The 14,596-nt window shown below is 39.4% G+C and overlaps 1 protein-coding gene across 3 annotated transcripts in view; it reads right to left on the reverse strand.

Moving 5' to 3' along the window:
* nav1b (neuron navigator 1b) overlaps nt 1-14,596 on the reverse strand; it is a 90,056-nt gene that overhangs the window by 44,137 nt on the left and 31,323 nt on the right. For 2 of the 3 annotated variants that reach the window (XM_059328913.1, XM_059328912.1), the window contains exon 4: nt 4,353-4,455. In XM_059328913.1, the coding sequence (XP_059184896.1) occupies nt 4,353-4,455 (103 nt within the window). Of the gene's footprint in view, nt 1-4,352; nt 4,456-13,210; nt 13,949-14,596 lie in introns of all 3 variants that reach the window. The other variant, XM_059328914.1, reaches the window with a different exon arrangement.

A 14,596-nucleotide genomic window follows, 5' to 3' on the forward strand; every position in this document is an offset into this window, starting at 1 on the left:
AAGGAATATCAGTATCTGGTGTGTGTGTGTGTGTGTACTTTTTCATTTTTCCTATTTATTCTCTATTTTCTCAGTTATTTATAAAATTTGCTGACAAAGTTTTATGTTTGAGAAAGTGTCTCTCTGGGTACATTTGCAGAGTGGTGGAAAATCTGTGCACAATCTACATAAAAAAAGTCTATTTTCATTCCAGCTCAAAAAATTACTATATCAGCCACCATATCAGTTACTGATACATTTTCCTTCTAAAATCAGTATTGACCTCAGTCTCAAAAATCCCATATCGGTATTATTGATGCAAATATGTAAGCAGCGTTTCAATTTTCTCAAGGTAGGACTCATTTTAACTACTTAATATACTGTTATGGGGTAAAAAATTTTTTATTTTTATGTCTAATCACTATTCATAATGTTTTTTATGTTAAATCTTGACCTGAAAAATAACTAAAGCTGGCAGTTAAATGTAGTGGAGTAGAATTATAAAGTTACATAAATGGAAATAGTCTTATTAAGTAAATATATTTAAATATTATTATTATTATTATATATATTATTAATATAGTAAATATTATTACTTGAGTAAATGTACTTAATGCACCACTGACATGGGAAATGGTCAGTGTGGGTTATCCTCAGATACCTGAGGCATTTTGCTGACAATCTCGTCCAGAAGGAAAGACAAAATCAACAGTGTGTAAATGATAAGACCAGAAAACCAGCAAAAACATTTGTCTCTTTCTGTCAGAAGTCCTTCAAAGAAACACAGAGTGGCATTGAGTCTCTGTTGACCCAGATACAGTTGTGTCTTCAGGGACTAAAGCTAGAAATGTGGCCTCCCAGAGCCCAAAGACAAAGAGAAGAATGACCTGATATGTCTGTTAACACACAGTTGTGTCTCTACACTACACTCACTACATTCACAAAAAACAAGGACTTTGATGTGCATCACCACACACAAAGCATAGTACAGTAAAAATATTTCTGTTAGGGCTGTAATGTAATTGTGATTTTTGTGACCGATACTGTGATTGATATGTGATATGATTTATGATTTTAGAGTAATCTCTAGATCAGTGGTTCCCAACCAGCGGGGCCCGACCCCCCCGGGGGGGGGGGGGCGGCAAAGATCCACGGGGGGGTCACGAAGCCCTCTTGATTTTAAGGGGTGTAATAAATGTAATGTGTTAAATATAAATGAGTTAGCATTCATTAGTGTGACAAAAACAACTAAATAAGGGCTACATTAAACGTTTATTCATTTATTTAAATAATAAAATCACTATGGAAAAGTTTAAAAATAAAGGCTATATCGCGAGAATAAGGGTGTGTGTAACATCTAGAGCTGCAACAATTATTCGATTAAAGACAATAAGTTCTAATTCTCTGATTTCAGCTTCTTCATTGTGAACATTTCTTGTTTCTTTGTTCCTTTATAACTGAATATCTCTTTGGTTTATGGACAAAACAAGAGATTTGAGGACGTCATCTTGTGGTTTGGGAAACACTGATTATTATTTTAAAAACCAAAGTATACAATGGTAAAAATGTGGGTCCCTCAAGAAAAAGGTTGGGAACCACTGCTCTAGATCCTGACCAATACATGATTTTTTAGAAACTAATGCCGATACTGATTTTAGAAGGGAAATTAATTGATAACCAATATGTTGGCCGAAATAATAATTTTATGGTCCCAAATAAAATAAAAACTTTTTTATGTGAATTGTGCACCGATTTTTTCACCACTCTGCAAATGTACCCAGAGAGCTCCTTTCTCAAACATTCACTATATTACTTTTTTTTAAACATTGTTATATATTATTCTACATTATGTAAACAATGTATTATATTGTTAGCCAATTCTATTAATGATAAGAAAATTGAGAAAAAAAATAGGAATAAAATAAATAGCTAAATAAACATAATTACTCTTCAGGTTCAGCCAATTGCAGACCATTTTCTAAAAAAAAGAATACAAAATTAATAACTTACACCATTTCTTAATTACGCCAAGCAACATTTTCTGCATTATTGTGTAAAAAGAGTTTTCATAACTCTTGACCCACATGCACACACTCTTACCAACAGGGCTTTAATCTCTGCTAAAGAAAGATATTTTTTCTTGAGTCTTTAGAAAATGATTTTTAGGCCAGGACATCTTGCAGCACAACAATACTGAATTCAGAACTGCTTTCTATTATTCTGAATATGAAAGTTTTCCTTTTCACTCCTGAAAGTGGGTCAGGGTTAGAAACGTCCTCCAGATGGCTGTGAGCACTTCTTGTGTCTGTCGATTACATAACGAGATGCACCAACTCAGCCAAATAAATATTGCAATGACTACGACCATGGGGGTATTTTTATCCATTCCTGATGGATAATTCATCAATATGGAGGCCGACTGGTGCCACTCCAGTACTGAAAGTGAGTCAGAAATGTTCTGTGTTTTTTTAGAGTGCTTGTTTAAAAGACGTCTGAAGATTACATTCTGCTGAGGGAGACGTCTTCTAAAGCACCCATTAACAAGGTCTGGCTAATTTCAATTATGCAATCACAAGATTTCACATACGAGATAACGGATGGAGCTGAATGAGGGATGACAAGCAAATTTTATGTTACTGATTACATGTACATTAATTACCTCCGCCAGGGAGGTTGGGTCTGTTTGTTTGCAGGATTACAAAAAAACTACAGGCCAGGTTTTCATTACACTTGGTCGATGGGGGAAGCATGGAGCAAGGAAGAAACCATGACATTTTAGAGTGGATCCAAATAACAGAGGTGGATATCAAATTATTTTTTATTTTGTTAACATCATGAAATAGGGAATGGCCTTGGCTCAGGTCTGGGTTTGTCCAAGTGACTTTTTTAGTTTAAAGAATATTTGTTTGGTCATTTGACTTTCATTTTAGACCAAGTTGGCAAGGCAATATTTTTCAATCATAGTGTTGCTCAGTTGTTCATAAGCAAGGACATGGAAGGAGGAAAATAACTGGAATATTGCTGTGAGGTGGGTCAGAGCCACTTTGATTCCTATTTATTGAGCCAAACTCACAGAAAAGACAGCTAGCAGACTACGAGGACATATTCACTGAATTCGACACAAAAATATCCTAAATAAGAATCGCAGGCTCCACCATTACCATGTTTCTGGCCATCTAATACATTAATATCTAAGTCTGGTGCTTTAATGGCCTTATAGATATGATTTTGGTGAAAACAAGTAGATCTGCAGCTTGCTTAATTCTCTTCACCAGCTAGTCAGACATTTAGTGCTTGGCAGGTGCTATATCAGCGTTTTCTTGCAGGAAACGTGCAAACATGTTAATGTGGGGAGTGTTCACTCACTGGCCACTTCTGCTTCAAGGTTTGACATGTTGTGTGTTCAGAGATGCTCTCCTGCAGACCTTATAGTACCGAGTGGTTATTTGAGTTACTGTTGCCTCTCTGTCATCTCCAACCAGTCTGATCAATCTCCTCTGACCTCAGGCAACAACAAGAGAACCGTCGCTTACTGGATATTTTCTCTTTTTCTGACCATTGTGCGTGAAAATCCCAGTAGATGAGCAGTTTCTGCCCGTCTGGCACCAACAACCATGCCCCATTCAAAGTCACTTAAATCACCGTCCTTCCTCATTTTGATGCTCGCTTTGACCTTCAGCAGCTCGTCTTCACCATACATGCCTAAATGCATTGAGCTGCTGCCATGTGATTGACTGATTAGATATCTGCATTAACAGGCAGTTGAAAAAATGTACCTAATAAAGTGGCAGGTGAGTGTAATAGTAAGGAAAAAGAGCCTGAACAGCTTTAGAGAGCTGCAGAACTGAGTCTCTTTCAAATTACACAGAAAAACTCCCATAAATGCAGATTTAAAGAGATATAAGCAGTGTGCTGTCCCTGCCTATAGTCATGGTGCACATGGTATTACATCTTAACTTTATGTCCAAATGAAAATGAAAGACCTGTTCTCCACCAGTGCCTTATGTTGTGGTTGTTGCAACAAATTATTGCCTGGGCCTTTTTCCTGACGAGAGCCAAACAGAGAGAGATTCCTAGAATGAAGTCATGACCATGAAACAGAGACGGGCCATTTAAGACGGATGGAAGCCAGATGTGCTCCAGGTGGCATCTTTCCAAGTGGCCACAGCACAACTGTTTACACATGATCACAGTGTTATGTATCGATCCAACAAGCTTGTTCACGTCAGAGTTTCTGTTCCGTTTAAATCAAAGACAGATTTCATGAACAAAACATGCACTGTCGTTGGTGTGTCTGTGATATTTGCCAGTGGTGCAAGAGACACAATTATGAAACAATAAACCATTGTAAAATGCAGATATAATGCTCTTACCTATGACTAAGCTGGGAGCCCCGCAGACTCGACATGGTATCCTCCAAATTCTGGCGGAGGTCAAGGACATTCTGCACGGTCCGCTTCCTCTGGGACTCAGGGTCTGTGGGTCAGTCATGCAGAAGGAAAGGTTATAAAACATTTAGAGTGTCAAAATAAAGCTCAGACACAAGCTGCAGGTTTATTGTGCATGCACACATTTCTGCCTCTACATGCATCTGCTCTCGCCTGCATTATCTGTGTCTGGACTCGTGTGACAGGTGTCTAGCTTGTAAACACACAGCCGACGTATGTTCACATCATTAGGCAGGAAAATTTCGCTCCATGTGCTCCCTCACCATGAACACCTCCGCTCTACCACCCACCTCTGCACTGACATCCTGAAAATGAAACATTGGAACTAAAATCACCCACCAGGGGGGTGTGTTCTGACACACATGCCACACCAGGATCTCTTTAAAGGAGATTTTTCTTTGCAGAGCTTCTGTTTTTTCACATCATCTAGCATTAAATCAGAGTCATCGAGTTGAAGCTGTACAATAAGCTGAACTGCAGCCAGAAGGATTTCACTGCAGGTCAGCGTATTCGGACAAAGCAGCGTGCAACGTAAAGTGTGCAGTCAGTGGGTCATGACCGTGTCAGATCAATATTACAGTACAATTACAGCTGTTGTTTTGTTAGCTGTAACAAATCAGAGAAACCTCCCTGTCTCCAAACAAAATGAGATGGGGTTTTCCATTGCAGAATGTGGAGGCTGAGAGCCCTTTGGGAAGAGAGAAATTAACATTCAATGCATTAACTGGAATAGCTGGAGGAGAGGTGGGGACGTCAGGGATCACATGCCAAATAATGTGCTGCTCTCATAACGAGATGTTGAAATAACTCAGCAGGGGCTTTAATAACACAAAAACATTTACATAAAGTGCCAACATCCTTTTTAAAACCAGCACTGGAGATAAAGGTGATCAAATCGGCAATACAAATCGTGTATTACACCCTTTTCTCACCAAAAATAGTATAAATATGTTTGTTTTTTTAACCTGTCCTGTCCTACTACATTCCAGACTCCATTAACATATTGCTCAATTTAACAGATCTGGGAATATAGTGCAATATCTGCTGAATAGGAGATTGAGAAGAAAGAAATTAACATCAAATGCATTAGCTAGAGTAGCTGGAGGAGAGGTGGGGACGTCAGGGGATCACATGTCAAATAATGTGCTGCTCTCAGAAGGAGATCTTGAACTAATTCAACAAAGGGGGGCTTTACTATCACACAAAAACATTTACATACAGTTTACACACCTTTTTAAAAGACCAGCACTGGAGATAAAGGGGCCTAAATTTGCAATAATGATTGAGGTCTTATTTATTGAGCCCTTTTGACACCAAAATTAGTGTATATTGGGTTTTTTTAATGTTTCAGACCTGTCCTACTACGTTCCAGACCCCATTAAGATATTGCTCAATTTAACAGACCTGTGAACATAGTGCAATATCTGCTGAATAGGAGATTGAGAAGAAAGACATTAACATTCAATGCATTAACTGGAGTAGCTGGAGGAGAGGTGGGGACGTCAGGGGATCACATGTCAAATAATGTGCTGCTCGCAGAAGGAGATCTTGAACTAATTCGACAGAGGGGGGCTTCAATACCACACAAAAACATTTACATACAGTGCCAACACCCTTTTAAAAAATCAGCACTGGAGCTTGGGCTTGTTTATTAAACTATTTTCAAACCAAAATTGGTGTATACTGTACTGTATATGTGGGTTTTTTTTAACATGTTGAAATAACTCAGCAGGGGGGCTGTAATAACACAAAAACATTTACATACAGTGCCAACATCCTTTTTAAAACCAGCACTGGAGATAAAGGTGATCAAATCGGCAATAAAAATTGTGTATTACACCCTTTTCTCACCAAAAATAGTATAAATATGTTTTTTTTAACCTGTCCTGTCCTACTACATTCCAGACTCCATTAACATATTGCTCAATTTAACAGATCTGGGAATACAGTGCATATCTGCTGAATAGGAGATTGAGAAGAAAGAAATTAACATCAAATGCATTAGCTGGAGTAGCTGGAGGAGAGGTGGGGACGTCAGGGGATCACATGTTTTTTTAACATACCCACCTGTCCTATTACATTCCAGACTCCATTAGCATATTGCTTGATTTAACAGATCTGAGAATATAGTGCAATACTTGCTGAATGGGAAATGTATATATTTTAATATTACCACCAATATTAATGGACATATTTTGGTTTTTCAACATAAGAAAACCCACTAAAATAGAAAAAAAACTAATTTCCTGCTGCCAGTGACAGGTATGCCTGTTTGTATTTTCTTTTTGTGTGTCATGTTCACTGTCACAACAGCATCGGTCCAGACTCAATTAACATATTACTCAGTTAAACAGATCTGGGAGCATAAAGGAGTCATCTTAAATTATAACGTAAAGACTTTTCATTTCAGCTGATATTAAACTTTAACAGCTCTTCAGTAAAATAAATAGAACTCATATAAGTCCAATAAGTAGTCAGTGAATGAAGTGCAATAATTAGTGAAAAGGAAATAACCATAACCATAAAAAGTTTAATAATGCTGTAGCTGCTAAGATCATAATTTGTAATAGAATATGGGATATTTTGCAGTCATTGCTAACTTTTAGCGAATTTAGGAAAAATCTACAGACACAAATAAATAAGATAGTAGAATTAAGACCTAAATGTGTATTTTGGATGTTATTTTTACCAAACTACTCAAAATTGACTAGTGCATGAAAAAAACTGTTTTTACCTGAAGTGCTTCACCTCAAAAAGTACGTCATTACATATTATTAGACTATAAGACAGTTTACATGTTTAAAATGTTGCCTTTACCTGCATGCATAGCTTTAAATAATCTGCTATGATCCTAATTTGTAATAGAATTTGGGATATTTGGCAGGGCTGCAAAAACAAGAGGCTGGTTTTATTACTTTACTGTTTCCTCTTTTTATGCTAGTTGATAAATGTAGAGAAAAGGTTTATATTCGCTGTATTAAGTTTAGATTAAGTGAATAATACAAGGTCCCATTATTCAATAATCAGCAAATGCACACATGGAAGTGCATAAGTAGCTGTTGGACTATAACAGAGCTGCACAAAATAACATCTTCTAAATTCAAGGCTAACACATTAAAGTTCAGTTTCCACTGTAGTCCTTGAAAGTCCTTGAGTCTAGGAATAAATCTCCCAGGCACATCACATCCACAGACCCTCTATCCACAGTCTAATTCTGGCAAACCGCTAATTTATTTATGATGAATTCCTGGGGAAATATTCAAACCTGGACTCAGATCACATGTTTTGAGTTTACACCGGAAGCATTATGCTCTGTGCTCCAGTGCTCCTGTGCGGTGACTGACAGTCTTCTGGCACGCTGCACTGCAGTGACGAAACCTCGGACAGAATACTGAAGCAGATGTGATCGGGAAAGACCCATGAATGATGCACAGCAAAGGAATTGCTCGTATCGACACACATCGCTGATGCTGATTAATGACGTTTTAAAGTATTGTTAAATGCATTTAATCATTAACCTTGCAAACTCTACCGAAACAACATTAACCCTTTATCGGGCGAAGAACTATATTTGGCAACTTCAGTGGATATCAAAGCGGGTTCCCCATGGATTTCTTGCAGCTAATCAGCAAAGATCAGGCCACGTCACAGACGGTGACACCATGACATCTGACCGATCAGTATAATAATAATATAATGAAATTAACTTTATTGACCTTGACCTCCAATGTAAAAATGAAAAATGTACTACAAAAATCTGCAAGAAACAGTCGTACAGAGTTTTTCTTCAATGACTTTGCAAATTTACTAGATTAAAGTGGCAAATCTACAAGAAAAAAAGTTGCAGATTTAAGAGATTTAAAGTGGCAAATCTGCGTGAAAAAAGTCGCCGATTTACAAGAAAATAGCGGGGGAAAAAACTTTTTCTCGCAGATTCACCACTTTAAATCTCATAAATCTGCACATGTTTTTCTCGTAGATTTCCCACTTTAATCTCGTAAACTTTTTTCTCAAAATATAACCCCCCTCCCCGGGTCCGTATGGTTTTTTTTTACACATTCTGGCTGTATGTAATATCCTTCAATATTCTCTCGGGTTGAAATTTGGAATTTGCAAGTATTTCAATAAGTGCCCTATTAAGGGTTAAAGGTCCTACATGGTGTCCCAATTAACTGAGACATTTCCATAAACAAACAAGATGATCAGTGAGAGGACAGTGAGAGGTCTTTACTGGCCTCTACAGTTCATAAATAAATCTCATTGAATCAGATTTCACAGGAAATCTGAAGCACTACGGGAAAAAAAAAGAGAGGTTGTTTTATGGCACATTACCAGGAGAGTTTTCTTCTACCTCAAATAGACGGAGAGAGTTTCAGAGTTTCTCACAAAGTCCAGTGATTCAGTGAGTGAATACTTAAATAAAAAAGTTAATTAAAAAGAAACCGATTTTTCAGTGGATGGATACTGCACAGCGGTTAAGTAATCCGTTTTCATCTGATTCGTGGGTCACAGATCCACTTCAGGCTTCAGTGTTCATTATAAGATGAGACAAGCTGTTTGGGTTTTTTAAACTGGTCATTATACTGTGTGTTTCTATGGTTTTGCCCTTTATAGCTTAGTTGTTGTTTTTGTCTCTATGATGTTTTATGGTTTCTTGCCATTTTTCCAATTGTACAGCACTTTGTTGCTGTTTTAAATTAAATGGGTTTAAGTTAATTTGAATTGTGAGTATTAAAGTCAAAGTTTTTGAGAGAGGGGATTTTGGACCTCTTTATCACTAAAAACAACAAAAAAGTTTGCTAGTTTTAAGGAATAAAATTATTTAATCAGGCGATAAATGATGTCTGAACAAACTCCTCTGAAAAAAACTTCTGATTATAGTATGAAATTAAGCTGGAAAGTTTGGAGATTTTTGGCTTATAGTTTGTTTTTTAACATACCCACCTGTCCTGTTACATTCCAGACTCCATTAACATATTGCTTGATTTAACAGGTCTGAGAAAATAGTGCAATACTTGCTGAATGGGAAATTGAGAAGAAAGAAATTAACATTTTTACAGTTCACACATTGAAAACACATGTGGTAATATCCTTTTTGAAAACCAGCACTGAAGAAATAAAAATCCAAATTTGATTGTATTACAAGTTTTATAAAACTTTAAAAAAATGAAACTTTATGATTTAATATCCATATGTGTCATTATCTAATTCTAACTTTCAGTGAATTTAGGAAAAATCTGCAGACACAAATGGATAAAATAGTAAAATTAACACCTAAATGTGTATTTTGGATGTTATTTCTCCCCAACTGCTCACAATTGACTAGTGCATGAAACTAGTGTTTTTACCTGAAATGCCTCACCTCAAACAGTGCATCTTTACAAGCTTTTACATGTTAAATGTTGCCTTTACCTGTACTGCACCTTTAAGAGTGAACATTTTGTGATCTTGCATGCCTGCATAGCTTGAATGCAATTTGTGACTGCTTCACCCGTATATATATACTACTTCTCTACGATTCTACAGAGCTGCGGGCCATTACTACTGCACGTTTGAGATTGTGCATGACAGATCACATATAATTACAATGAAATGAGCTTTGCTCATCTCGTTTTCCAGGAGTCCTGCTGTCTGCACTGCTCCAATCTTCTGTTCTCTTCATGGACATCTCTACCTATCGCCCTAATGACCTGGAATCTGTTTGTCATACTTCTTTCAGTCTCTCAGTTTGAAAATAATCTCAAGCAACTGATTTAGGGTTTGTCTATTTTCATTATCTCACAGCTGCAGAGGAAGAGTTTAACGGAAGTATTTTGTAAAATGATTAAACCACAAAATTAAAGCATTAACTGAAAGGAAGTTTTTAATTTAGTTTTATCATCTGCAACCTTGTCTTGTGACGAGGAAGTGGCATGATGGTCCAGTACGAATTTAATAAATGAGCCTATTAACTAAGTTCCCTATTCTTAGTAAACATCATGTTGGTAAACAAAGAGGTCCTCTATAGCCAGAAATAAAAGCTTCCTTTCAGAGAGCTTATAATGAGACGGGGCAGAGCACAGTAATAAGCATTAAGTTGGTCTATGTATAGCAGACGATGAATAAAAAACAAATCTATTTACAGTAACAAGTGTGTCCACTGTACATGTGGAGTAAGAAAAAAAAGTTCCAGTGAAGAAAAGAGTATTCAGATAACGCTGCAAAGCATTAAATTTACATTAAAGATATTTTTCTTCATCTTGACGATCAATTTAAGTCAATTATCAGAATCATGTGGTTGTTTTATTCCTTTGATGAGCACAAAGTCTTTGACTCGTGTCAAAGGCCCACGTGGGATTATCATCCTAAATTATGCTGAATAATTTATAAGATAATAAACTCCCCTTTTTGAGGAATAAATGACTTTTGATTGATTTGGAAACGTGTACAATGAGAGGAAAAAGATGTACCAGCTTGAGGCATTCTGTTGCAAATTTATGCAATTAGGTTAATAAAGCAGACGTGGGTGTGGTGCCAGATTCTGCAGAGATTTTAGACATTCAGTTGTGATTTCACACTCAAACTCGAACAAAAAGCCCACAATGCTGCCATGTTTTTATCCCAGTTATTGTGTACAGTACATAGTATACTATAAGTGTGACTAACATGAGTGATAGGCGTCCATATAGGCTAACGAGGCGTGGATAACAAATTAAATCTCCACAAATGTGTTGATTAAGATGCAACAGTGAACGTGGTCTCTGATGACGGAGGAGTAATGAAATGATAAATGATTGAACAGTGTATTAAATATTTGTTGGTTAGACATGACTGAACCACATGATGATGGCATTTTATGAATATGCATGAATTCAAAGTATCAGCGTCCTTTAAATTAGGAAAACTTCGATCAAAAGTGTCATCAGAAACCAAAGCACTGACATAAAAAAATCAAACCCTTTGCAGCTTTATGCATTAAAAAGAGCACATGATAAAATAACTTCTTTCAGTTCTTGCATACATATATTGTGGTATCTGGAGTGCCTACCAACCCACAAACGGTGAAAAAAAACTTTTTTTTGTGGGATTCAATACACCATTCAGATCAGAACCTATCACCATATTTATGTGAGATGGATCCTTTCTCGCCACAACCAAACCTTCTCCAATGTTAACTTTCTGCATGTGTGACTGAGCCCTAAACTCGCGCAATATTTTTTTAAAAAGCCAGAGCAGACTGAGCTTTTTCTTAAAGGGACAGGCGATAAAACAAAGCGTCTCAGACAGACAGACTCTATGAGAATAATTGTGTATTTTATGAACATTAAAGCGTGTAAACATGTTCTAGTAGAAGCGTGAACCTGAAAATGAGCATTATATGCCCTCTTTAAATAGTAGATAATGGATTATTTTTCACTCTCTTTCAAACTAATGGTTATTTAATCGACCAGGGGCTGTACACGACATTCAGAACATTAATATAGCAGTAAACAACCATTTACGTTGTTATGATGTAGTGCAGTAATGCTGTCCTGACCAGAGAATCACAGCTTCTCAGTTCTTCAAAAAACAGCAAATTACTGTGGTAGCCAGTCCGACTGTGTGTGCATGTTAGTGCATGTGCGTCCTACTTGCCGCTGCTCTCTCATACACCAATTATCAATAATAACGCCTCCTCGACCCACTGTGTTGTCAGAGAGACATAACAACAACCTGCCTGTTCCCTCTCAGGTTACACTGTCAGCTCTGTCCCCACTGGTGGCGGTTTTAGGACTGTTTACGGTGGTATTAGCACTGTTAGCATAGCCACCGCCATGTTGAGAGCCGCGTGCAAACAATCGATGTGTTCTGAATTCTGTGTACAGCCACTTTAAGGTCAGAATTGTAAAATATGTCCAATAATCTTGCAGGAGTAAAACTGGATTCTTCCACAAGCAATGACACCGTACATAATCAGATACATACTGCACCTACAATTAGAGAAGGATGCTTTGAAACACAAAGAAAAAACAAAATTGTCACCTTCAAATGATCAATACCCTTATTATTCATTAAGCTCTTTCTATCAATGAACCTGACCTCCAGAGAGAAAGCCATTTTCTCTGCAATTTGCACCTCTGTAGTACACGGGGTGTAAACCATCTGTCAGTCTCCACAGATGAATGGAGCTGGGAGGAGGCTAAATATATGTGTCTGTGTGCCTGAAATGAATTCAATATGGCATGCCTTCTTTCCCATCTCTCTCTCTGGAAGCGTACGTGAAACAGCGGATGGACCCTCGAGTGCATCGGCACATGTTGCAGCAAACGAGAGCTTTATAAAGGAGATCAGTCTGCTGGTAATAATCCCCAAACACCCGAGGCTTTTTTCCATGCAATCAGCTGGCAATGCTCTGATAGGAAGCAGGCATATTTCACAAAATCAATGGCCTCAGACACCTGAGCGACATGCTGGAGGAACAAGAACAATAGGGCATCACTACAGCTTTGGCATTTCCACATAAAGGTAAATAGACTACCAAGCTGAGGCAGCATTCAGGGAAATAATAAGAGGAGAAGCATGCACAACAAGGATGTCTTCATTTTTTTTCTCAGTCGAAGAGCTGCATTAAATCCGTTCAGGGGGAATGTGGGTCTGCAGCAGCAAGCAGGTGCCGTGTGGTGGCTGTATGAAAGGGGGCGTGCTGCCGAGAAGCACAGAGAAATCTCACAAGCGGGGTGTTTGGTTTGTAGCACATGGCCACCACACGTACTGTAGGGGCTCTGGGGTTGGTAGAGGTATCAGGACCGCTCTGCTGTACTCACCTAACATCTGACTGAAGAGCAGCTGCTCCAGGTCGCCCAGCACTGTCACCACCAGTTCTGGGTCCACCTTCAGGAAGGGCTTGTCTCCCCCTTCCTCCCCCTGGCCTTTGGAACCGGACTCCCCTCCGGCTCCGGCTCCCTGCTTCTTGGCGTTGGCCTTGGCCTTGCTGGAGAGGATCTCATCGTCCGACTTCCCATCCTCAGGTGCCTTGCTCAGGGGCTTCACCTCAGCGAAAGGAGCCCGAGGTATGCGGCTCTGCTTGCTCAGAGCAGATGGAGCAGCCAGAGGGCTGAAGGGCTTGGGTTTGCCCTGGAACAGCGAGTGTTCGGATTTGGAAAGGTTTCGGGAGAGAGGGGCGCCCCCTCCGGCGCTGCTGCCACCCCCTGCTGTCTTTGGCTTGCCCGTCTTGCTCTGCCCTGCTCCGGGCTTGGCCATGTCATCGCACCACTTAGGCTCGTAAAGGTGCAACTTCTTCTCAGCATCAGTGAGCACAGCCAGGTTTGTCATAGACCTCTGCTTGCGGAGATTGGATGGCACTGGCAGCCTGCCCTCAGAGCTCCCTGCCCGGTAAACCTTCAGCTCTCCCCTCTGTGTGCTCTGGGGCACTCCAGACTTGGCCCTCTTCGCTGCCATACCAACTCCTTTGCCATCTGCTTGGCCGTATGCCTTTGTGCTATCCGTCCTTTCCATCTTCAAATCTCCTTCTCTGCCTTTCACACTATTTCCAAGCATGCCTCCTGCATGAGACCATATAGAAAAGCATCAGCAAGGGAGAAAACAGGCTTCCGTATCAAACCCTCCTCCTTGTGCAAAAACATGCAGAAAAATGCTTCCTCTCCTGCAGCCTCCTCTTTCTTCCCTCCGTCTCCTTCTCTCCCTCTTTTCCTCCTGACAGGCTGCTGCAGTTGCAGCTGTTGCAGTGCTGCCCAGGCACTCCCTTTCTCTCCTTCCCTCCCGTCCTCCTTTCCACACTCCTCCCTTCAGCACACCCTCCTGCCGCTGAGCCGCGCAGCAGCGGAATGACAGCGGCAGCAGACGCAACAACGCTCCCTCCTCCCCCTGCTTTCTGCTGCCTCTCCCTCGCCTCCGACATCCCTCCCATCCTCCCTCCTCCTCCTTCTCTCGTTTTCCCTTCATTTAAAAAGATGCTTCGCTGTGTCTCAGCAGAATATGCAGAATGCAGGAAAGCGATGTGAAACGATCATCTGTGGCTTTTAAAAACCAGGCACCATTCTCCTCTCACACAGCGTTTTTTTCCACCACCACCATCTCTGTTTCCTTTGTTCTTCCCCTCCCCCTCCCTCACCTCCAGTGTTCCCTGTTCAATACACTCAACATGATGCATGATTTGTGATGGTAGTGGACGTGTTATTAATGTGAATGGA

This window comes from Centropristis striata, chromosome 3 (genome assembly GCF_030273125.1).
Source record: "Centropristis striata isolate RG_2023a ecotype Rhode Island chromosome 3, C.striata_1.0, whole genome shotgun sequence".
Lineage (NCBI taxonomy): Eukaryota > Metazoa > Chordata > Actinopteri > Perciformes > Serranidae > Centropristis > Centropristis striata.